General features: G+C 40.4%; 1 protein-coding gene across 3 annotated transcripts; it reads right to left on the bottom strand.

Annotated features, from left to right (window-relative positions):
- Window positions 1–238: 238 nt before the first annotated feature.
- On the bottom strand, window positions 239–23536 carry LOC114243902 (uncharacterized). Of its 3 annotated transcripts, none has more exons than XM_089730776.1 (5): window positions 23357–23536; window positions 11707–11724; window positions 6059–6167; window positions 4830–4928; window positions 239–3789 (listed from the first exon to the last, which is right to left on the bottom strand). In XM_089730776.1, the coding sequence occupies exons 1-5, from the start codon at window positions 23357–23359 to the stop codon at window positions 971–973; spliced, it is 3048 nt and encodes a 1015-aa protein (XP_089586902.1). In that variant the 5' UTR covers window positions 23360–23536; the 3' UTR covers window positions 239–970. The 3 variants fall into 3 exon arrangements, with proteins under 3 accessions (XP_089586902.1, XP_089586903.1, XP_089586904.1); XM_089730777.1 differs by having other exon boundaries at window positions 239–3783; XM_089730778.1 differs by lacking the exon at window positions 23357–23536 and adding an exon at window positions 16451–16591.
- Window positions 23537–25101: the final 1565 nt, after the last annotated feature.

Here is a 25101-nt window from a genome sequence, read left to right as displayed (position 1 = left end):
TGCGTTTCGGTTTGAAGGGTGGGGCAGCCGTTCTAACTATACTTGAGACCTTAGAACTTGTATCTCGGGGTGGGTGGCGCATTTGCGTTGTGGATGTCTATGGGCTCCAGTAACCACTTAGCACCAGGTGGGCTGTGAGCTCGTCCACCCATCAAAGCCATAAAAAAAAAAAATAATAAAAAAAACTTTTTAGATGATAGTCGCAGAAAACATCTTGGTTGAAAATAAAAGCTGTCAGTATTTTATATGTATTTTTATTTGTAAACAATTACAAAACTATTTGTACTAAAATACACATTAACATTCAAACCTCATGAATAAATACGAGCACGACACCACAAATACTGTGTTAACTTAGAACTATTATTTATAAATTACAAATAAATTGTGAACAATGCTTAACCCTTGATCGCTGTGATGTATATTATTGAATTATTTATTTTTAGATTTTATTGCGTGTCGATTAAAAGACAAATTACAAGCAATAGTCTCACGGTAACATAGGTAACAGAATCTTTGAATATTGCAAATTGAAGCTAACTCGAGTGGAAACATTAGGTAATCGATTTTATTAAATAAGGGTTAATTGATTACTGTAATAAACACAATATAAATTTGTAATTTGGAACGCATCCAGAATGATCCGTCCAGTTTTTTTTTTAAATCAATGGATGAGTTCCAAATTAAATTATGAGTAGAGTACCTACCTACGTTTACAATCTATAAAGGTATAATATATAGTTTTTTTAAATGGCGTTTTGATTAAATATTTTTTTTTATATCCAAAAATGGCACCGATTAGATGACAATTTTTACCAACGAAATTTATATGTATGCAATTTTATGATATAAAATAAAAGTGTATAAAAGTTTTATTGTTGCCACGAAAACATGAACTTCCATTGATATATTTCAATTTTAATAAAACCCACCGGCCATTAGACTAGAATCTACCCTGAAATTAATCGCTTTACGCCTCTTTGATCTTCTCACCGAACTGACGAGTTTTACCGCCATTTTCATCTGAGTCTTCACTAATACTGGTCGCTACGGATATTTCTGTAACTGGCTCGTTGTTTTTCGGTTTTTCATCGAAAAATATTGCGACATCATTATCGTTTACTTCCTCCACCGGTTTGACTTTTTCTAATGGCGCCGGAACTACTACTTCGTGGTTCACGGATCCATCGGCTTTCAATTCGCAATCGGGAACATCGCCCCTAGTCACTATTTCGCTGTGCAAGATCTGTTTAATGTCCCTATTTGAGCTTTGTATTTCTTTGGTCCTGTCCACTGGCTCGTAACCGACTGGCAACACCAGGCCGTCGTCAGTGTTGCTAGGTTGTTGACGAATTTGCACAGACTGCTGTTTCGGATCTCGGGGCTGCTCTATGGCTTGAAGTATACTCTGTAACAGCCCTTCATTCAGCAGCTGTTCGTGCGGTATGCTCGGATCCTTGCCTTTGCCACCCACAGAGGATTGTATTTGAACAGCATAAGTAGCTTGATTACCAGTGAAATCGTTCGAGAACTGCGTGGCTTGACTTGAAAATTGTCCCTGGTTCAAATTCTGATTGTTATGAACGATCTGCTGTTGCAAGATCTTCGCCTCCTCGTTCAGGGACTTTATTTTGTCCGATGTCTTTTGAATTTGATCGGAAACGAACTGTAAATTCTGTCCTTTGTGACTCTGTTTCTGAATTTCTCTCAAAGATTTTCCTTTGACTTTGTCGTCGTGACGGACGTTGTTCGGCAGTACAGAGTGGACGGCCGTGTGCGCTGACCCTAACTGATCCCGGGAACTGTGAACGGCTTCTGAATTCTGATAGCTCGTGAACTGATTCTTGGAGAGCGTGCTGCCCAGGGACTTCAGACTGGCCATGTACTTCGTGGCTAGTTCGACAGGGATTTTCTCTCCGTATTGTGCTGCTTTTAAAATAGCTTCGTGATAGGGGCAGTGCTTTAGAATCGCTGCAGCCTCCAAATTGGAGAGGTTTGCTAGAAGCGCGCCGTCTATGGTCGTTGTGACCGCGTTAGTGTTGGATCCGGACGCTGTATGATCTGCTACAGTCAAGAACGGAGCTGAGTAAGAGTCGATGGGGGACCCGTAGAGGTTACTGGGTTGTGGGGCCTGAAAGTTGAGGGGATTTCCCGCGTGAGGAAGGCTGTATAAATCCGTTGGTTCTATAGATAGATTTATGCCGAATGATGTGTGATGATTGACCTCTTTGGCGTCTCTGATGGGCGGCGGTAGGTACGCCGGTCCCTGGGTAAGATTGTCGATCGTCAGGGTGTCCTTGCCGTGTGTAGTCTGACCCACGTGCTCTAGTAAGCCTGCAGGAACGGAATCTCTGAACTTAATGGGCTTTTTAGGAGTATTCAAGCCGGTGTGGATGGAATGACCACCTCCTGAGTAGCTGCCGTACGGGATGGGCAAATTGGATGGTGGCGGTTTCGGTGGAGCACCATATTGACTGCCCGGTGGCACGCCGTACACTCCTGAAGGCGGGATCAGGCCTTTGGCTCCTTGTTGCCTTACAGACGGAGGGTAGGGTCCACCAGAGAGCGAGTCCAATGGCGGAGCGCCGTAAGAATCAAACGGTCTCTGACTGGGTATGGACGATTGGATGAAAGCTAAGTCGGCCTGTGGATCATGGTTCTCGGTATAGTGAGCTTCGAACACTGTCTTCGACTGGTCGATGTGGTTCGAATCTCCACCAACAAGCGAATTGAGGTCGACGTTAGAGAGCGCGTCTTGATGTACGCTGGAGTAGCCAGTCGAGATCTGATGCGCGAAGTGAGGACCTTGGTCGAGGACGGGTAGTTGCTGCTCGTCCAGGTTCACGTGTATCTCGTGCACGGGGGGCGGCGGGGGGCCGTAATGATCGCTGACACCGACGTTTTGGAAGATAGTCTCTTCGACGTGTCCAACTGGTTTAGATACTCCAGGTATTGGCTTCCAGCCGTCGTAGAGGACGTGCGGGGGCGTCGGTGGAGCGGGGATGCCTGGGTGTGGGGGTCGCGGGTTTGGGTCGGGTTGCGGCGGCCCGTAGTGTCCGACGTCCGCTATGTCTTGTACCACGACCTGGTCGTTAGGTCCGATTGGGCCGAGCGCGTGGCCCGGCGGTCCGTACGTCTCTGACGGGAAGTGGTTTTCGTTGCCAACATCCAAAGGTAGCGACACGATTGGAGTGCCGTATATAGGAGCGGGTAGATTCAAGTCTAAATTCAGACTGGAGTCGCCAAATGTGCCAAAGTTGGCGCCAACGTCTACAGCGTGGCTTGATCCAAAGCCCCCCAGGCCAATAGTGGTTTCAACTGTGGTGATAGTGGGTTGAGGAAGAGGCGGGGCTTCTAATGGTACACTTGGTAATGGGGGACCGTAAGTTGATCTTATTGGCTTTGGCGGGCCGTACACTGGTTTTGGTGGACCGTATACTGGCTTTGGGTACGGTTTGGACAGCACTTTGGGCGCTTTGAAAGGTGTACCATAAGAAGGCTTAGGGAGCCCTTGCTTAGGGGGTCCGTATAACTTCTTCGGAGGTCCGTAGTACGACTTGGGGGGCCCGTAGCTTAGTTTCGGGGGACCAAAGTTCTTGGGCGGTCCATGGAACTTGGGGGGTCCGTATATTGGCTTCGGTTTGGAAATCGGTGGCGGGGGTCCTTCGTAGTGTTGGCTCGGGAACACGACGGGGGACGGGGGCCCGTACGCTCCGGGCGGTGTTTCTTGCAGGAAGTCGTTTTGCTGAGGGACGCCGTACACGGGAACCGGCAGCTGGAGATCTGAAACTGAAAATATTGTACAAGATCTTTGAAGAGGATATTATACCAGAACGCTCTTGTTTTTTCAAGGTTTGTAAGGTCTCTCTGATTGTCACCTGGAGACAAACGTGTAACCATCCCAATGTCATATTAATAACCGGACTAATAATAATAATTACTAAATAAAATCCTTTGATCCATTTCGGAGGGAACAGACGTAAATGTCTCTGTGACACTAAAAAAATTTAAAGATGGATGATTTTGTTGGCGGGAACGCGATCAGCGAAGTTGCGTGAATCATTTTATTTTGTTCATTTAGTGTAATGTTAAGTGTATTATCTATGTTTAGTGTGTTTAGTATGTCTTTATGTTTAAGCGCGTAATACGGGAAGATTCTTTTCTCTTGATGCTATTTCCAAGGAGCTCACTAAAATCTCAACAAATCGCTACAGCGCTAGTGTAGGAAGTAGAAATATAGCAGTTTTAAACCGAGTCAAGTGTGCTGGGTTAAAATGTTTAATATTTTTCTAGAGTTGTGTAGTTGAAATAGGAAGGATTAAAAATCTCATTAAAAATCTCTCTTTACTGGTGGTAGGACCTCTCGTGAGTCCACGAAGCTAGGTACCACCGCCCTGCCTATTTCTGCCGTGAAGCAGTAATGCGTTTCGGTTTCAAGGGTAGGGCAGCCGTTGTAACTATACTGAGATCTTAGAACTTATATCTCAAGGTGGGTGGCGCATTTACGTTCTAGATGTCTATGGACTCCAGTAATCACTTAACACCAGGTGGGCTGTGAGCTCGTCCACCCATCTAAGCAATAAAAAATAAATAAATAAAATCTCAACTGTTTATTTTTATTACTATTTACGTAGGAATATTGATTGCGTGATTTTTTATCTTTCCACTTGCGACTATGGCGCCATCTACATTAACTCATTTTTAGCGGACACTTTGTAATACACTGACACGGCCTTACTTCTATACTCCATAATATATACCTACCAATCACAAAAGCCGAACACCAAGCTCCCGCTGATACTCAGATAAATAGTCAAAAATCAACTCACTCAGGTCGGACGTATCTCTCGGAGGTCCGTACGCGTCCGGCGGGAGGGGCTCCCCGTAGGAGTTCGACAGACCAGCCTCCCTCTTCTGGGCTTGAGCACCTGTAAGTTGATATAGTTTTGGTTGTTTGGCGCTGACCGTTACGGTCAAGGTTCGTGGGTTCGATTCCCACATTGAGCAAACATTGTGTGATGAACAAGTTTGCTTGCTCTCCGTCTGGGTGTTTATAATCTATATATGTATATATTTAAGCGTACATAAGTATGTATGTCAGTCTCTGGTGTCCATAACACAGGGAATCCTAATTTTGGGGCCCGACGAACATGCGTGATTTGTTCGCAATTCTTCTTCTTTGTCTCCCTCTTATCCCACTAGGTGAGGTCGGCACGGCGAATTTTTTTATTCCATTCTCCTCTATCAGCCGTCATATCTACAGCCATTCTAATTTCTCTCATATCGTCTTAATTATTTGTCATTGTTTATTATAGAATTTTAAAAAAAATTGTTAATGTCGGTAATATTGCGATTCTGATGACGCGTCAGACACAAACCTCACGTATACTTTCAGTTGTTTTATGTATAAGAGCTTAAAATTAGGTTGTGTGACATTTGAGGCTTAAATTTTTTTTATTGCTTAGGTGGGTGGACTATCTCATGGCCCACCTAATGTTAAGTGGTTACCGGAGCCCATATACATCTACAACGTAAATGGCGCCACCCACCTCGAGACATCAGTTCTAAGTTCTCAGTTTTTACAGTACAACACCTGCCCTTCAAACCGAAATGCATTACTGCTTCACGGCAGAAATTGCCAGGGTGGTGGTACCTCCCCGGGCAGACTCACAAGACGTCCTACCACCAGTAATTATACGCAAATTATAATTTTGCGGGTATGTTTTGTTTTACACGGTGTTATTCCTTCACCGTGGAAGTCAATCGTGAACATTTGTTAAGTATGTATTTCATCAGAAAAATTGGTACCCGCCTGCGGGATTCGAACACCGGTGCATCGCAAGATACGAATGCACCGGACGTTTTATCCTTTAGGCCACAACGACTATTAGGCCACGATTTTTCGCAGCCCTAACTAAGAAAAACAGGGAAACCGTGAAAATTCGGCTTCTAGTAAACGTGGCACACGAAATACAATGTTCAATTAATGCAGTTCTACCTTCACCCAAGCACAGACGTGTGAAGTGAATCTCAATAAATGCTATTAAAAAGTACTAACCGGAATGTGTCGCTTCAGCTATTAAATCGTGCTCCGTGTCCTTGGAGACCAGCCCCAAAGGCTGCTCCTCCGCCGAGACAAACGTTAACAGCAGGCACCAGAACATCATCTGAAAACAAAGGTTGACACATTAATAATGCAGCTAAAAGCTTTGATGCGGTTTGATTACTGCGCTAAATGTTGCAAAACACTGCGTGGTGACCAGATTCTTTGCACTGAGAAGATCAAAAGTATTTGTTCAAGGATTAATCAAGGTTAAGTGGTATTTGGATCAGCATAGCCCATAGACATTAAGACCGTAAATACCGCCACCACGCCCTTGAGGTATGAGGTATGAGGTTTTTTTCCATAGAGCAACTTCTACCCAGAACGCATGAGGAAATATGCAAGGTGGTGGTACCCGGCGGGCTCACAAGACGCCCTACCACCAGTAAGCGAGAGTTGCGGTGGCTGGGACTTATGCTGGAAATTGTCATACAAAGCTTTTACAAAAATAGTGAGAGCGCAGAGGTGGTGAGAAGAGATGACGGTTAGCGTGATATAAACATGTGCTGTGTACAGAGGAGATGCATGTGACTAGGAGATGTATGGAAATGGTAGTGCTAGGTAGAGGGGGAAGAGGTCGACCGAAGAAGACATGGATGGAGTGCGTGAATGACGATATGAAAAAGAGAGGAGTGAGTGTTGAGATGACGGCTGATAGAAGAGAATGGAATAGAAAAGTTCGCTGTGCCGACCCCACCTAGTGGGACAAGGTGGGGACAAAAAAGAAGAAGTGAAAGCGCAGAGGCAAGTAAGACATGTGATAGATATGACGCTTGATGTACTGGTATCGAAATATGCAATTCTAAACTAGAGTTGACGGCTCCAAAGATCTCGAGGATTGAAGTGTCGAGAGATTGTTTAGCTTTTCGAAAAAAATGTTTAGCTAAATCCAAGATGTTAAAGAACGCAGCCGATTATTTTTAAGTAAAACATTTACAATGAGTGATCAGCGATGCTTACAACAAAAAATATACTCACCATAAAATAGCGATAAAAAACACACTTGTTGCATTTTAGATACATGTATCTCTGTCTGTCCTAAATTCTCCTAAGTATGTCGTGTCTTCGCGTCGTTATTCTAATTAAACAATTAAATAATCAGAACTTTCGCACGCCATCGATGTCGCGGCTAACAAGATATTGTCTGGTGCAGCAGCACACGACCTTTACAAATTCACGTGGCATTTGGGTACATGCGAAAATTTCACACAATTGAAGGGAAGATAGGCGTTGATCAATATTAAATTTTGGTATTAAGTGCTTACCGGAGACTATAGACATCAACAACGCGAATACCGCCAGCCGCTTTGAGATTTGAAATCTATGTCTGAATCGTTTAGTAATTAATTATGCAGATTTGCAACTTTCTTCGAATTTTATCGCACGATGTTCGTTATTCCTTCCTCGTGGTAGTAATTCGTTAGCATCTGTTTGGTATTTCATTAGAATATCTGGCACCTGCCTGCGGGATTCGAACGCCGACACATTCGTGTCGCTTCAACGAATGCACCGGGCGGCTTATCTTTTAGGTCACGACGACTTATGGGCACGCTTATTAAAATATGCGTCAAGATATGCAATAATGCTTATTAAAGATGGCAAGCGAAGCGGTAGAGAGTGGGAGACTACGCTCATAGCTTATGTTCGCTCAGCCATAAAGTCGCTGACATAAAAGCCAGAATGGACGGTCTACAGTTGGAAGTCTTCAGATCAACACGAAGAAGACCAATCAGATACAGAATCGATACAAAGAGAGCAACAGAACTGTCGTTTAGCAAACTGGAAGTATAGAAACGGACACGGTTTCTAGAATATCCAAATTACTGCCTTCGCATAACTCCAACGAGTGCCTGTGGGAAGTGTATCAGGAGATGACAACTGATAAGCAGTTCATATGTCGCAAATGGACATGGTCAGGTCGCAGGAGAGAACCCACACACATCTCGAGGCAAGCCCTGGAGTGGACCCCTTAAGGCAAGTGGAAAGTAGGGCGCCCCAAGCAGAGCTATCGGCGCACTGTGGCAGCTGAGCTGTAGACAATCGGGCTAACCTGGCCCGAAGTAAAGCGAATCCATCGAAAGCCCGAGACCGAGCGCGAAGGTGAAATACAGCTGTAGTTTTCAAGTTTACAAAGGTACCATGGCACAATGGCTCATTAGAGAATTCTCGGTTCTCTGTCATCCTGTGTTGTGCCTTCATCCTGATCCGTGAACACATCATAGAACCGTCCAGTAAATGCCGTGAAAATTTGACCGGACCCACATCGGACCCCTCGCGGTCCTATTAACACAAAACAAGATCCGCTGAACTGGAATCCAATCTCGATTTCTAAATGTTTAATTATTTATTTATACGCACGTTCGTTTGGATACATCAGAAAGCTAAATCATCGGTTAATGATACTCATTTAAATAAACCTTAATCTAGAATCCGTATTCTAATCAACACGATGTCACACAACGCGAGACGCGTGCAAACAAAGCGTCGGTATAATAATATATTAGTAATCATGACGTATCCAGTTAAAATCGCTTTTAAGGGCTTATTCTCGCTCGTACAGTCGCAAGCTTCGGCGATCGCGAATACTGTGACGTTTTAACTCTTTTTTTGTAAGGAGTTGCATCTGGAGGCGACAAATGAAGCGAAAGCGCGGCATCTAGTGGACGTGGGACGCAACTACTCGTGAAACATCGACTCACTTCGGGAGGTGCTTAGGCAGAGTCGAGGTGTCATCGCTCGGGTTGAATCGAGCATCGTTCTAATGAAATAGGTACGAACTTCACAAATGTTCACGATTGACTTCCACGGTGAAGGAATAACATCGTGTAATAAAAATCAAACCCGCAAAATTATAACTTGCGTAATTACTGGTGGTAGAACCTCTTGTGAGTCCACACGGGTAGGTACGACCGCACTGCCTATTTCTGCCGTGAAGCAGTAATGTATTTCGGATCAAAGGGCGGGGCAGCGGTTGTAGCTATAATGAGACCTTAGAACTTGTATCTCAAGGTGGGTGGCGCATTTACGTCGTAGATGTTTATGGGCTCCAGTAACTACTTAACACCAGGTGGGCCGTGAGCTTGTCCACCCACCTAAGCTCTGCCGTGACCGGGGATCTAAGCAATAAAAAAAATAAAATAAAAAAGTCCGATTTACATCAGTAGACGTAGTCGAGAAGAGACAATCCTTCCTAATTCCTAGTTCTGTCGTGAAATAGCAAACGATTTTAGCCGTCTTCGATCATTTAACTCAAGTGACCATACTCGTTGAAGCGTCAATGTGATCAGTGAGTTTAGTTCGAGTTGTTTAACGTTCTCGATAGCGTAAAAGTTAACTCAAATTTGTAGGGAGTTGGAACGTTTGCCTTCGTTTGCCGCTAGGGGCGCTGTTCTAACTGCACAGTTAACTTCGATAGACATTTAATGCATTTAAAAACGTCATAAACAGATACAATTTACGTAGTTTAATTAAAAGCACACTAATTACATCGCAAATAGAGGATTTCCTCTCGTCGTGAACACTCGAATGAACTTTCCCTCGATCTCAAGGAAATAATTAAACATAATTATGTATCGACAAAACTATATTATATTTTTATCTATACTTTCCTGTCACTATTTGAGCCGTTTCACTGTCTTGTTCTAACGCATACAAAATTCAGCTGGTGAGTGAGATAGAACATCATCTACACAATTGAGCACGCTATCTCGCTCGTGCACGATTTAATACGAATATGTGTGAGCGAGAAAGTTGCAATCAATGTTTTACCCACGACTATTTATCTATAATTTGTGAGAAATAGGAATATATTTTTTTACACGGATATGCGAACTTCATATACGTAAGCTCCGCTAATAAAATTGGTTAGGTATTGAGACCAAGATCGGAAATCCGAACTATAAAATATATAACGTAGCATCATTACGTGTGACGTCATTTGAGGCTAAAATAAACTACGAGCGTATGTAGACGGATTTTTTTTATTGCTTAAATTGGTGGACGAGCTGACACCCCACCTAGTGTTAAGTGGTTACTGGTGCCCATACATATCTACAACGTAAATGCCGCCACCCACCTTGAGATATAAGTTCTAAGGTCTCAATATAGTTACAACGGCTACCGCACCCTTCAAACCGAAACGCATTACTGCTTCACGGCAGAAATAGGCAGGGGTGTTGTACCACCCGTATGGACTCACAAGAGGTCCTACCACCATGATGTTGCTCATGCGATGGACCGACCTAGTCAACTCGGCACTTGGCGGCTGTTTGCGTGAGTGCACCAGACTCATCACAAGCCGGGAGAAGTGGCGATTGCTCGTGAGGCCCATAGCATCTGCCCACAGCAATGATACTGAATAACGACCACGACCGCTCTGACAAGAGTGATACGACAAAAGAAATACAGATGGAAATTTGAACCAAGATGACCTACTTTCGGTGATGCTGTATACTGATACGATTGAACCACAGTAATGTAGCGGTCAGCACTTTATGCGCGCGGAGGAGTTTCGAGTTTTTTGAACACATTGCCAGAAAAAGAGGTGACAATTTAGAGAAGCTGGTGTACCAAGCAAGGCATGAAGGCCCAGAGGCAGAAGTCCACTGCTGGTCGGACCAGATACGCTCCACTCTCAAAACTTCAGTCCACGTTGCTATCCACACAGCCGAGGATAGACAGGAGTGACGCAGGATAACCCAGGAGAAAGTTATTAGAGGAAGCCACGATCCTCAGTATCAAGGATTATCGACGCGAGGAGGAATGCAGCGGTATGCAACGACTTGGCTCTTGGCTTGGCTGTAAGCAATAAAAAAAGCTACCAAACAGTGACTATGACTTTTCTATTGGTAAGTTTTCGTTTGAGGCATTGTCTAAATGCTGAACTAGGGTCTGACCAACATGACTTTACTGGTGGTAGGGCGTGCTGTGAGTCCGCACAGGTAGGTACCACCACCCTGCGTATTACTGCCGCGAAGCAGTCATGCGTTTATATGCAAAAATAGGCAGGGTGGTGGTACCTACCGACGCGACCCGAAAAGATTCTACATAAGATGACCATGGACGAGCAAGTTCCATTACTGAAACGTCTCTGTCGGTTTTCAAAGTCAATGGCCATTACAAAAGACCTTTCACAACAATGCTTAGGTTAATGTCCGAAATTCAGTTCCTCTGTAGACTTAGTGGATCTAAACTATCTTAAAACAAGATTATTGACCTATTTAACGACCTTCCTCTGTGTGGCGTCATATGGTGATTTACCTCCGTCGGTAAATAATGAACAATAAACTACTGCACAATTTGAGCAGCAAAAACAGATAATTGCGTGGGAGTTAAATAAAATGTTTTATTGCTTCATGATTACAGACAATTAATATAAAGAAGAAGCTCACTTTGAATCGTTTCGTTTTGTATTTTTATTAATTTGATGTATTTAACTTCGTGTTCGTTTATAAATAGAAACGAAAATTGTTTCACTGCCGTGTTAAAAAGTACTAAAAATGGCGCGCGTCAATTTGTATTTAAGCTGGTTATAAAAAATAATTCAGCATGGAGCATGGTTTTTTCTTATTAGTAAATAAGTAGTTATGCAAATAAGAACGCACCTTTCTCCATCTCGGTATCTGAAACGATAGAAATAAATAAATTAGTGAATTTAAAAATGTTTAGTCAGCCATAATTTTTTTTCAATACCTTCTGTCAGAGTCGAATTATCGATACTAATAAATATTACAAAGAGGAAATTTTTTATTGTTTGTTTGCAATGAATAGGCTCTGAAACTACTAAACCGATTTGAAAAATTCTTTCGCTGTTGCGAAGCTACACTATCGCCGGATGACATAGGTTATATTATTATTTCAAAAGATTAGGGATCCTTACTGAAACTCCAATAATGTAACCCAAGGTGTAAAAAATTACCTAAAATATTCTTTACATCGCGCCCGTTGCAAAACTATTGATGATAGAATAAAATAATGTACTATGACTTTGTGGAAAACATTATTATTTACAAAAACTATCGTTTTTTTTTCTTCTACCTATGCTGATAGCCTTGAGAGGCTATTTCAGCTTCACCCTAACGTGTGTAGCTCTCGGGGCTCAAACCGGAGTGTTGCTAACACCGGATCGGAAACGCGACCCGTTGAGAAGATCCGGCGAGAAACTCAGTGGGCTGTGTCTATGGGTTAATTCGCTCGTCGAGCAATTCGTCGCAAGCGACGGGTTCGACGACGACGGTGACCGGTGCTTGTAGTTACTAAAAGCACCGTTAATGGATTGGAAGGATCCGTAATGACGTGCTTTGGGCGACGTCGACGGTTTACCATTCGGTCTACAGGATCGGGTATGTAGTTTCCAGCGGCCACGACAAGAGGATTCTCATGTCGTGCCGCCTTCTCGAAGTGAACTATCGTGACAGCTTAAGTATGTCTAACTATTAAACATAGTCATGCTACAATAAGAGACTTTTATTTAAAAAATAAAACAACGTCAAACATCCTTTACAGAGAGAAGGTCTCTGACTCAACCATAGACCTATATAGTACTTCAGTGGACTCAACAAATTCAACAGCTTTTGCTTTGTATGTATGACATTTTTGCGAAAATTTCAAAAAAGTATTAATTAAATGCTTATCAAAAATAACAAAAAAGATATAAAAAAAAAACATTAAAAAAAGCAAAAGCTCATTAAAATAATAATATTCAAACTTTCTTTAAAATTTTCTTTTTTCAATGACCTGGCGCAAATAGAAGTGTTTATGTGTGTGTATGATAATATTTAATTTCGAAGTCTTTGTTAAATACCCTAACAAAGCCGGGGTGGACCATTAGTTATATAATATTTCTATTACTTTGGTGATACTATGTACCCTTTTTACGAAAATTGCGCTGACGAAGTGAGTATGAATTTTCCCACACTTATAGAGAATATAGAGAAGGAGTGCACAATGCTAATAAAATTTTTAATTATACATAAAAAAATATATTAAATCAATACAAAACATCACACACACTACCATGTATTTAACACAACACATATTGAATATACTCGTATATAATAATATACTCTTTGTTATTGTCAAACTTTTGTTATTGCTTAAAGTCTTTGGTTAAATTGAGAATAGATTAATATTGTTTGTCTTTTATATTATTGTCTATAGTGTAGTCTTGGCGAATCTGTGATTATAGAAGTATAATAATAGTCTTTGACAATAGAACCATAATAATGTTCAAACTTATAATTTCAATTAATCATAGTCGAATTTCGACTACTGCGGGAACACTAGTACCTAATAACAAAACGACAAAGCTTTTTGAGACTGACCTCAGGCCTCAAAGTGGGCGGACGCATTAGCGTTCAGCAAGAAAATATACATAATACGTCCAGTTTTTCAACTACCAAATATCGAAGATGCTCCCTCGATTCCACTCGACATTTTCCTTCAGTCGAGGTGATATAGCAACTGTCAAACTCAAAAAGGAAAATTACTTCATTGTTTTTTTTCCACCAAGCTGTTGATTACTATAGCAGTATTTTCTGATTTTTAATTCATTATCCTGTGATGTAGAAGATCATCGAGAAGACAAGACAGACTTCTAATGAATACCGCGAATTCCTTGAGCTACCGTTTCCTCAATCGAGGCGAGGTCGAGGAACTTTCGAGGCGGCGTCTGAGAAAACCGCGTATTTCTTACACCTACCGAATATAGTTTTTACAATCGTACAAACGATTATAAAAAAGCGGATCATCGAACTTTGGACTTTACGTTCATTCACACGTGGCTTTCACGAGCTTTTCAAAGTAAAACTAGTTTTGGAGCGACATAGAGTAATAAATTAACGTAGACGCATCAATTAAATTTTTTAGATTTCATTACTTTCTATTATTATTTGATAAATTTTAGCTAACGGCTAACTGTTGGTCCGTATTATTAAGCTATAGCATAGCTTTTATCACGGGCTTTGAGCGCGGCGACCGAATCAAAAAAATCAGGTAACGAAAATAAAACCTAACACTACCACTCCGCCTACCATGTAGCTCGCGTTCAACACATTCACACGTTGCGCTTGTGTAGTGTTTGTGAATGAGCGCGCGGCGTGACGTCGCACTGCATGCGCATCATGAAAAGTCTGCCCATCTTTCTCTCTCGCGCGGTCTAGCTTATGAGTGTGAAGGGGACAGTTAATGTTTTGCTTTTGTCAATGTTTATAAATATAGCGTGGTCTTATTTTATTATTGATTTTATATTAAATTATTATTGTCTAATTATAATTGCATAAGTTGATAAAAAATGCTATGCAATAGCTTTATCGCGGCAGTTCCCGAATGCCACACGTGTTTTCTTTAGTGTAATTCTAGTCATACAAGACAGTATCACGAGCGACCGTGAAGTGTCACTTAACACACTGCAGGCAGTAAAATCTTTTGCCTGGCACACGAAAAAATATGCATTTGTGTTAGCGGGTTAGAGCGAAAGTTTGTCGCCTCTGCTTGAGACGTTACTCTGTGTTCGGGTCATCTCTTTCATACTTTCACCTTTCGTTACTTTCTACATAACTCTATAACATTACATCAGCTTTACGCATTCACGATTCCATTACTTAGACTCAAATATTATCGTCGTACTAAAAAGCCACAAAGCGATATATTCTTTGACGTTTAACATAAATGTCACACGTCAATAATAGTAATTGACAATGACAGTTCCTTCAGAACAGAATTCGAAGCAAGCGGTAAAATAAAATAAAAATAAAAAATGGAAACACCATGGGTTTCCAAATTGGGCTCCAAATTATTGAATTAAAGTTAACTGATTATTAAATTTGTGCTTATTTATCCATCACTTAATCATTTTAGTGCTGAGCTTATTTTCACATATTCTGCACAAATCTCTAAAGGATTCTTGGAAAAAAAAACTTGTAAAAACCTTTAATTTAACAAAAACATACAAAGTCAATGCTGCAATTCACACTAAAATATTTTTATATGGTTACTAGCTGTCCCGGCAAACATTGTTTTACCATATATAAGATTTCTAGGGAATTTCTAGTGTAGAAAAAAAACTAACTTATTGTAAGTGTGTAAGGATGTGGTAAATGAGTGAAAAAGGCATGTAGTGCTGTGAACGATGAGGGATGAATACATAATAAAAATAACAAAACCTCATTCAACCACATAATACCTCATTATAACAAACAAAAAAGTCCAAATAAAAAAAAATATGTTAGGGTTGGACAACCCTAATCACTTAGGGGTATGAAAAATAGATAGTAGCCGATTCTCAGGCTTACTGAATATGCATAAAAAATTTCATGAGAATCGGTCAAGCGGTTTCGGAGGAGTATGGGAACGAACATTGTGACACGAGAATTTTATATATTAGATTAACTTATTAAAAATGTTATAAGTGCGCGCGTTATGACACATCTGTACATATCAATACCTAATACCATTAATCGAACTGAGCAATAGTAGATATTCCGACGCTCCGCACTTTGTACGCATTAATAGAGAGTCGATCTATCGACGCGCTCAAAGGGTTAATAAGGGTCCCGCGATAAAAACAGTTTGAGAGCCAACGCAATAAACCCATAACAGAAGGCCGCCTTGTCCTTGTATTAGTATCAACAATTGGATGTTCTTAATATTCAAATAGCTAAAAAAAGTTGTTGTTAAGATATTTTTTCCAAAATGTCGTTTGAACAAAATATCCTTTCACTTCTCGATATTATAATTATTATGTACGTGTTTCAATAACGCAATTATTAGACAAATTGTATTAATCGTAAAAATACAATTTTTTATGTATTAGAAATTTAATTTTACTCGTTTTGATTTTGGCGGGCTTTCAGTCTACACCACAGACTGTTAATGTTTTTTTTTTATTGCTTAGAGGGTGGACAAGCTCACAGCCCACCTGATGTTCAGTGGTTACTGGAGCCCATTGACATCTATAACGTAAATGCGCCACCCACCTTCAGATATAAGTTCTAAGGTCTCAGTATAGTTACAACGGCTGCCCCACCTTCAAACCGAAACACATTACTGCTTCACGGCAGAAATAGGTAGGGCGGTGGTACCTACCCGCGCGAACTCACAAGAGGTTATTACCACCAGTAATTACGCAAATTATAATTTTGCGGATTTTTTATTTTTATTACACGATCTTATGCCTTCACCGTGGAAGTCAATCGTGAACATTTGTTACGTATTTCATCAGAAAAATTGGTACCCGCCTGCGGGATTCGAACACCGCTGCATCGCTAGATACGACTGAACCGGACGTCTTATCCTTTAGGCCACGACGACTTCATGTGTGACCAGGTCCTTGCTAGCGGCTGTAGGTACCTGACGATTCGCCACACAACGTTCGCTTTAACGAGCTTTCGATTTTGGGTATCAAGGAATAATACCCCGTGCTTCTCAACACGCCGGGCAAAAAAGATGACCGGTCCTTATAGTGTTACGTGCGCAAACAGACGCGTTATTTGCGTGACGCGTCTATAGTTAGCGGCGAGTCGAGGCGCATGTCTCCACGAAAGTTCGTGAACCGGTTCTCGGCTTATTACGCAACTGAAGCTTTCGTACGGGAGCCGTGAACTTTCTAAATTAGCTCGAATGAAAATCTGTTGAGGGATTGCAGCTTATAATCAGTCCTCCAGGGATCCCTCCCTAGAAAATTTCTAAGCCCTATTTCCGTGGGTAAAGGTGCTGATAAAGATCACGCCATTGCCCACATTAAAAGGCTACATGGAGCTGAGCATCGACAGAAGCCTTAAGGGTGTTTTGTTATTTTTATGCTTAGGTGGATGGATGAGGTCACAGCCCACCTGCTGTTAAGTGGTTACGGGAACCCATAGACGATCTATGGCGTAAATACCGCCACCCACCTTGAGATATGAGCTCTAAGGTCTCAGTATAGTTACAACGGCTGCCGCACCCTTCAAACCGTAACGTATTACTGCTTCACGGAAGAAATAGGCAGGATGGTGACACCTACCTGTGCGGACTCATAAGACTAAGACATGTTAGGACTACCACCAGTAAAAAATAAGGTGCGAACTTCCCTTAACAGTTTTAAAACTATTTAATGTTCTGTGAGATCTAAAATCACCTTTATAACAATAACTTAATTCCAAGCGCATGCGAATGCGCAATGGAACGCGCTAATATAAAAGTAATCAAGAGGTCAACGCTCCCTTATTTTCCTCCTTTTTTTTTAGAATGTCAATCCATGGGAGCTACTGAATGTATGTTCGGCCTTTTTTTGTTATTTGCGAAATACGAGTCCGTGGTCTTATCTGCTATTCAACCCTACTACCGTTTGAGACAAAGCTTCAAATAGTCCTTATAAGGGTCAATGACGTTTGGTTTTAATTTCCGAGTGACTTTTGAGAAATTGTGGACGCAATTTAATATGCAATTAATTAATTAACAACTACAAAATCAAAATACCAGCGTTAATTAATGTTAGAGAAGCATGCCTACTTCGATTTACTGTTTATACATTGCTTGTAAGATTTTTTCAATAAATACACATAACCTTCTAAAAATACGTAACTCAATCCTTATCGGTTACTGCGTGGAAAGGAACGTAAATATCAAGAAATCTATACTATATAGTATTATAAAGAGGAAAGATTTGTTTGTTTGTTTGTATTGAGTAGGCTCCGAAACTTCTGAACCGATTTGAAAAATTTGTTCACAGTTTGGACTGTTATTGCCGAGTGACATAGTGACATCTATTTTGAAAAAAAATAGGGATCCATACTAAAACTCTAATAATGTAACCCAAGGTGTAAAAAATTACCTAAAATATTCTTTACATCGCGTGCCCTGCGAAAACTATTGATGATAGAATATAATAATGTACTACGACTTTGTAGAACATATTATTAATTAAAAAAAGTGTCGCGACAGCATATTATTATGTCTAACTGTTATAGTTATGCCGCAGTATGTGTTCTTTTATTTAAAAAAATAAAACAACGTCAAATATTGTTGAAATGTTTGTTAAAGACCCAAGCGGAGCCGGAGCGGGCCGCTTGTATTTTATAAAAACAATAAAATTTAACAAAAATAAAAACCGACTTCAAACAGAAAAAAAAGATATTCCAAAACAAATTAATATACACCAAATACAATAATCATCGAAATCGGTTGGCGTGATATTGAGTTAGTCAGTTATTCATCTATTTGTCGCGCACCTGATTAATGCAAATTTAAGACTTATATGGTTTTCTCATGGATACCATTATCAGAACTGGACTAAAATGGGACCACACGAGAAGCGTCAGCTTTCTACTAAAAAAAGAATCATCAAAATCGATTCACCCAGTCAAAAGTTATGAGGTAACAAACATAAAAAAAAAACATCCTCCTTTTTTGAAGCCGGTTAACAATAAAACAGGCGCTAAGCTGTTAGCATAATATATAAATATCTCAATATATCGCGACATTGAAATCATTGTGGCCTAAAAAATAGACTTTGTGGGTGTTTGAATCCCGCAGGCAGCTACCAATTGTTCTAATGAAATACGTAGTTAACAAAATATTCACGAATTACTTCCACGATGAAGGAATAACATCGCGTGATAAAATTCAAAGCCGCAAATTTATAATTTGCGTAATTACTGGTACTGTAGGTACTGGTACGGTAGGACCTCTTGTGGGCCCACGTTTGAAGGTCAAAGCAGCCGTTGTACTGTAAAAACTCAACTTAGAACTCATGTATCAAAATATTGCGACTGCATTCACGTTCTTGATGTCTATGGACTCCGGTGACCACTTAATACCAGGTGGACCGTGAGCTCGTCCACACGTCATATCTGAGCCACAAATTAAAAAAACTTATCTCCAAATGCAATTAATCGCTTCTTAAACTTCGATCTGATTACGTTGATAGCTTTAGTTTTAGTATTTTCGGAGGTTTGTCTAAGGATATCGAAGATAGAGCGAAGTAGATTAAGGAAAGCTGACCGTACCAGCATGTGGGATACATAGCTCGGAAGATAGAGAGAGAAGAGACTTGACTAAAGAAAGTATAAAGTAAAGGATAAAGAGAGAGCAGAGCCTTAACTAAAGAAAGTACAAAGTAAAGATCACGCCTCCTCATTATCCTACATTCGACATGCACTTGTAGTCTGTAAGTAAAAACTTGTGTTCTTTAATTAAAGACGTGTTTTAAAAGTCGCCTTACGCTGATCGACAACCCGCGGCTCACAAGGGTCCTCTGCTACGGACTCTTCCGCGAAATGCTTAGTTCAAACACGGATTATTACTTAACATCCCGGTCACCGTTCTCGTCGAGCCCTTCGTCGCAAGCGACGGGTTCGACGAGAAATTAAATTAACCCTCAGACACAGCCTACTGAGTTTCTCGCCGGATCTTCTCAGTGGGTCGCGTTTCCGATTCGGTGGTAAATTCTGCGAAGCACGGCTCTTCCTAGGGTTCGTGTTAGCAACGTCGTCAGGTTGAGCCCCGTGAGCTCACCTACTAATTAAGGTTACGCTGATATAACCTCTCAAGGCTATCTATCAGCTTAGGTAGGGAAAAAAAAAAACTTTACATCTTACCTCGTAAGAGAAAAATGTACAATTAAGATCGTCGAGCTTAAAATATAACTATTCCACCTTTATTTTTCTATTCCAAATTCTTCTTCTAATATATAAAATTCTCGTGTCACAATGTTCGTTCCCATACTCCTCCGAAACCGCTTGACCGATTCTCATTAAATTTTTTATGCATATTCAGTAAGCCTGAGAATCGGCTACTATCTATTTTTCATACCCCTAAGTGATTAGGGTTGTCCAACCCTAACATATTTTTTTTTATTTGGACTTTTTTGTTTGTTATAATGAGGTATTATGTGGTTGAATGAGGTTTTGTTATTTTTAATATGTATTCATCCCTCATCGTTCACAGCACTACATACCTCTTTCCCTCATTTACCACATCCTTACACACTTACAATAAGTTAGTTTTTTTTTCTACACTAGTAATTCCCTTTTTTTTACGGGGCGCGCGGGGTATGTGAGACTCAACGATCTGCAGGTGTTGAGAGCAGATCGCGGGCCCAAGGATTTTAGGACCCACCCACTAAACGACTCCCCTGCACTCTTACACCCGACGTCCGATCCTCTCCGAGGTCAGAACCCGGATGAGGTAGGGGGGTTACCGCGGTCAACACTACAACCAGACGGCGCGGCTCACCCCAAGGACGCCCAGCCGACGGAGCCTTCGAGGCGAATCGAAGGCTCCACTAGTAATTCCCTAGAAATCTTATATATGGCAAAACAATTTTTGCCGGGTCAGCTAGTATCTATTTAAATTAATGCGTGAAGCAAAAACTTTGTACCCCTTTTTACGAAAATTGCACGGACGGAGGAGCATGAGATTTCCCACACTTATAAAAAGATATTAACATTTATTACCACTTACAAGGAGTTGTAAATGTTAATATCTTTTTAAAATTAAACATAAAATGGATTACACACACTACCATGTATTTAACACACACACGCATTTATACTCTTTTATTGTTTAAAGTCTGTGGTCAAATTGAGAATAGATTAATATGGTTTGTCTTTAATATTATTTTTCTATAGTGTAGTCTTGGCGAAATCTGTCATAATAGAAGTTTAATAGTCTTCGAAAATAGAACCATAATAATGTTCAAACTTATAATTTACATTAATAATTATAGTCGAATTTAAACCACTGCGGGACCGCTAGTAAGAATTAAAAATCAACTGACACATTTTTACGCCTTGCTCATTCAATCATCATCGCCATCTTTCTTTTCTCTGTCATTCCTTTTCCATTTCTTACCTTTCTATCTCAGTCACATCTTAAAGCTACGGTAAATATTTTTGAAACCCAAGCCTATAAAAATATTTGTCAAAAAATGATACATAAAATAATCTAATATAATAAATAAATAAACTAAACTAACTTTTTTTGTTTTTTTTTATTGCTTAGATGGGCGGACGAGTCTACGGCCCACCTGGAGTTAAGTGGTTACCGAAGCCCATATGCCCCGGTCATCGTCCTCGTCGAACCCGTCGCTTGCGACGAAGGACTCGACGAGTGAATTAACCCATAGACACAGCCCACAGAGTCTCGCCGGATCTTCTAAGTGGGTCACGTTTCCGATCCGGTGCTAGATTCTGCGAACCACGGCTCTTGCTAGGGCCAGTGTTAGCAACACTCCCGATTTGAGCCCCGTGAGCTCACCTACTAGTTCGGTGAATTTAGAATAACCCCTCGAGGCTACAAGAATAGGTAGAACAAAAAAAATCTTATGTTACGGACGTTTTTTCCCGGTTAGGGTACCCCTCCCCATAGACGAATAAGGAACTTCGTTCCAAAAAAAAAATACGCGGCCTTCACTCGAGAATCTCCCTACTCTATCCACCATATTTTCGGATAGTTAATTCTGAGTAATGACCAATGAAACGCAAAAGGCATCCGTGATTTTTTCAATTACGATTCAAATTTATGTTAAACACATAGAAAGCGGGCCCGAGCCGTAGTTATAAGCTTTTACGAAATATTTTCACATTTCCAATATTTGTTTGTTTAGCATAGGCACGTAATGACAACGTTACAAAAGATGTTTGTGGAAGGCGGACAAACAAAAATCTTCATTACGTATTATGTTAATTGCGACCATTGATGACTGAATCCGTGGTTTAGTAGTTAGCTGACCTGATTGTGGCGCCAAGGGTCGTGGATTCGTTTCTCACATCGGACGAACATTCGTGTGATGAACAGAATTATTTGAAAATATCATAAAAAAACTTCGCCTTTAATTGCGTAGATGAATGTCGCTCAATACGCGACGTTTATCTTATTATTATTTTTTATTAGAGACATACACTTATTAGGTTAAGGCGGCTATAAAAGTTCTGTTTTATTATATTTGGTATCATCATCAACGGTTCAATATTTTTAATTAACCTTTAATTAAGTTTACTCCATTCACATAGCTGAAGTTTTTTTTGAATTGTGATACTGATTTTTGTTTTTTATTTATTTATTTTTATTATGTGGTTACTGGATCCCATAGACATTTACAACGCAAATGCGCCACCCACCTTGAAATATAAGTTCTAAGGTCTCAGTATAGTTACAACGGCTGCCCCACCCTTCAAGCCGAAACGCATTACTGCTGGACGGCAGAAATAGGCGGGGTGGTGGTACCTACCCGGGCGGACTCACATGAGGTCCTACCACTAGTAATAAATTTTCCAAATGTTTAAACTTTAAATGGCTCTCCTGTGAAGTTACAAAAATATCGCTTAGACCAAAAAGTTTTTATTCTTCGAAACTATGATTGAACATGTTTATTTTGTTATAAAAAGATTAAAATATGAAACTTATGTTGTGTTTTAAAATGTGTGTTTAATATGTTTATATTACTGTTTGTTTTAACCCTGAAATATTACACAAAAAAAAAGCTATGCGTAATTGGTAATGCACCGTCTCATCTTGACCTATTTAAATAATTTAGATTCCTTAGTTCGCTAATCTCTTTATTTTGACAGCGGCTTGTCTATGTCCCTGGTAATGTAGACGTCGACGAGTGACTCACTTACAATCAGATGGGCTGTGTGCTGACTACTACCTCAAATATGACCAAATTCAGTCGTGTTTTTTTTTTCATTTACCCGCCAATTTGGTTCCTTGCCGAATTCTCTATCAAAACGGTAGTAGTCAGATAGTAAATAGAAACTAATATTATTTTACCGAAATTTCGTGCGGGCCCTCGCGAGAACGTTGACCCCGCGCGTCAATGGATTATCAATTGTGATACATTGCGTGTTATGCAAAAGCGTTATTGAAGTAGGTATTAAATTTATTTGTATACAGAATATTTTGAATATTCTGTTATATTTAAAAATTAAAAAAAATATTCTGTAATACATACTGTAATACAATTATAGTATATCTGTAATACAATTATGTCACACTTTAATTTCAATTATAGTTGCGATATTTATTCTCAATTGAAACTCGTCATACTGATTCTTATTTTTTTTTAAAATATTTATTTTATTGCTTAACTCGATGTCCACTTCCGGATCGGATCAGAACAAAATAAAATGATAAAATTAATTGTTAATTCGGCTTGCTAATTAGGCCGTTTTTTTGTACACTTCACGCTACATTAAAATTAACTACATGAACCTGAATTAATTTAAAAAGGGGTAATCAAACTAGCTGAAAAAAAGTAATTAAAAATACACCTACCATTTTGGTTGTCGAAACGAAAAAAAAAAAAACAACAGTCTTGAAAATCCACCAAAATAGAAAACACCGTTTAAATATATCTCAGTTCGTTACCGGAAACGTTCACTTTCCTTCGCACTGCACTAACTAGACTTTGACAGCTGTCAGTTTGACATCTTTCACCGACCGCGTCCTCTCGCGGCTCGCCTTGGACTGAACTCGGAGCATCACGAAGAAAGTATCTTAGGCATCGCGGTTCGAGCAACCTGTTTCGGAAATTGCGCAACCGATTATGCCCCTTATTTGCGGAGGCGCTACAGAACAAACTCCCCCGAAGCGGTCGCGCGTATGTGATGCGAAGATTTTGAGGTCAAACATACTGCTTCCGCAGACATTCAACGTTAACGACACGAGAATAGAGATTAAATTATCTTAAACTAATCACTTTACACTCGTGTGAATGAATTAATACGCCGTTTTTCAATTGATTCTTATTTTAATGGTCATACGATCCAAACTGCCTTGTGTTTTAGTTTTGTCAAAACAGGATTCTTCAAGCCATTTCTCTTTTGTTTTGTCACTTAAAGTACGCGCTGTAGTTAATGATGTAATCACTGAGCGATAATTTTCAGGTTCTTGCTACCTCAGCTCTGATAATTCCACTACACAATAGGAGTTTTCCTTAAAGTTTTTATTATGATATCTTGGAATATTGTGAGTCCGCACGGGTAGGTACCATCACCCTGCCTATTTCAGCCGTGAAGCAGTAACGCGTTTCGGTTTGAAGGACGGGGCAGCCGTGGTAATGTTAGTCCGTTGTAAAATGTATAGACCTTAGAACTCATGGCAGCATTTACGTTGTAGATGTCTATGGGCTCCGGTAACCACTTAAGACTAGATGAACCGTGAGCTTGTCCACCCATCTATGCAATTAAAATATTTTTCGTGGTCCACCCGGGATAGACGCGGATGTCGACAAAAATCACAACGGCAATACCATCATCTTACATATCCTCCGTCCCATCCTTCAAAGCAAAACGATGCCTCCCGACACAAATAGGCAGACTGATAATGCCTATTTGTGCCGGTCCGATGCCTCCTAAAGCCACTAATTTAACTCTAATATCATCATCAACAATCTTCGAACACGGCTTGATAAGAGCGACCTCTTACTATTTTCATGTCAATCGCACACGCTTCAAGAACCTCACAATGATTATACTAGCTTGAGTAGCTTGACCTAATTTCCAGACCATATGAATAGCAGCATATATAAGATCAGCAGGATATAAGAAAAATAACCTAACTTCTACCTCGGTTTACCAATAAAGCGTGTTCCAAGCTATACTTTTGCGGGTCTAGTGACCAGCTTGTAGTGTGTCTCGACCCGGACGAGGCGTGGCGGATGCTAAAATAAAATATTTCTGCATAATAACGACATTTGCATAATATTTACACACTTACGAAACGAAAAGGAAATCTGTGGCGTGTTTTCTTTGTGTTGTTCACTTTTAAATGAACATTTTTAGGGTATAATCGGGTGGTCTCCGGCCCGAGGACAGATGCATTTGGAAAGCAGCTGCCTTCGTTAGGTCTCCTTTGAGAAAAGAGGAGGGTTGAGTTGGCATTCGACCTTTCCACCGTAAATCAGTCAGCGCCGAAGGTTGGGCGGCGGTTAATTAGTCCAAATAAGGCTTTAGTGGCCTCTAAGAACTAAATATCTTCCAAAAGCACTGCCGTGGAAGGACGCAAGGCCCCACCATTTG

This window comes from Bombyx mandarina, chromosome 11, assembly GCF_030267445.1.
Source record: "Bombyx mandarina strain Sakado chromosome 11, ASM3026744v2".
Taxonomy (NCBI): Eukaryota; Metazoa; Arthropoda; class Insecta; order Lepidoptera; family Bombycidae; genus Bombyx; species Bombyx mandarina.
Note: the sequence above shows the minus strand (reverse complement) of the source record. Positions and strands in the feature narration are given on the sequence as shown.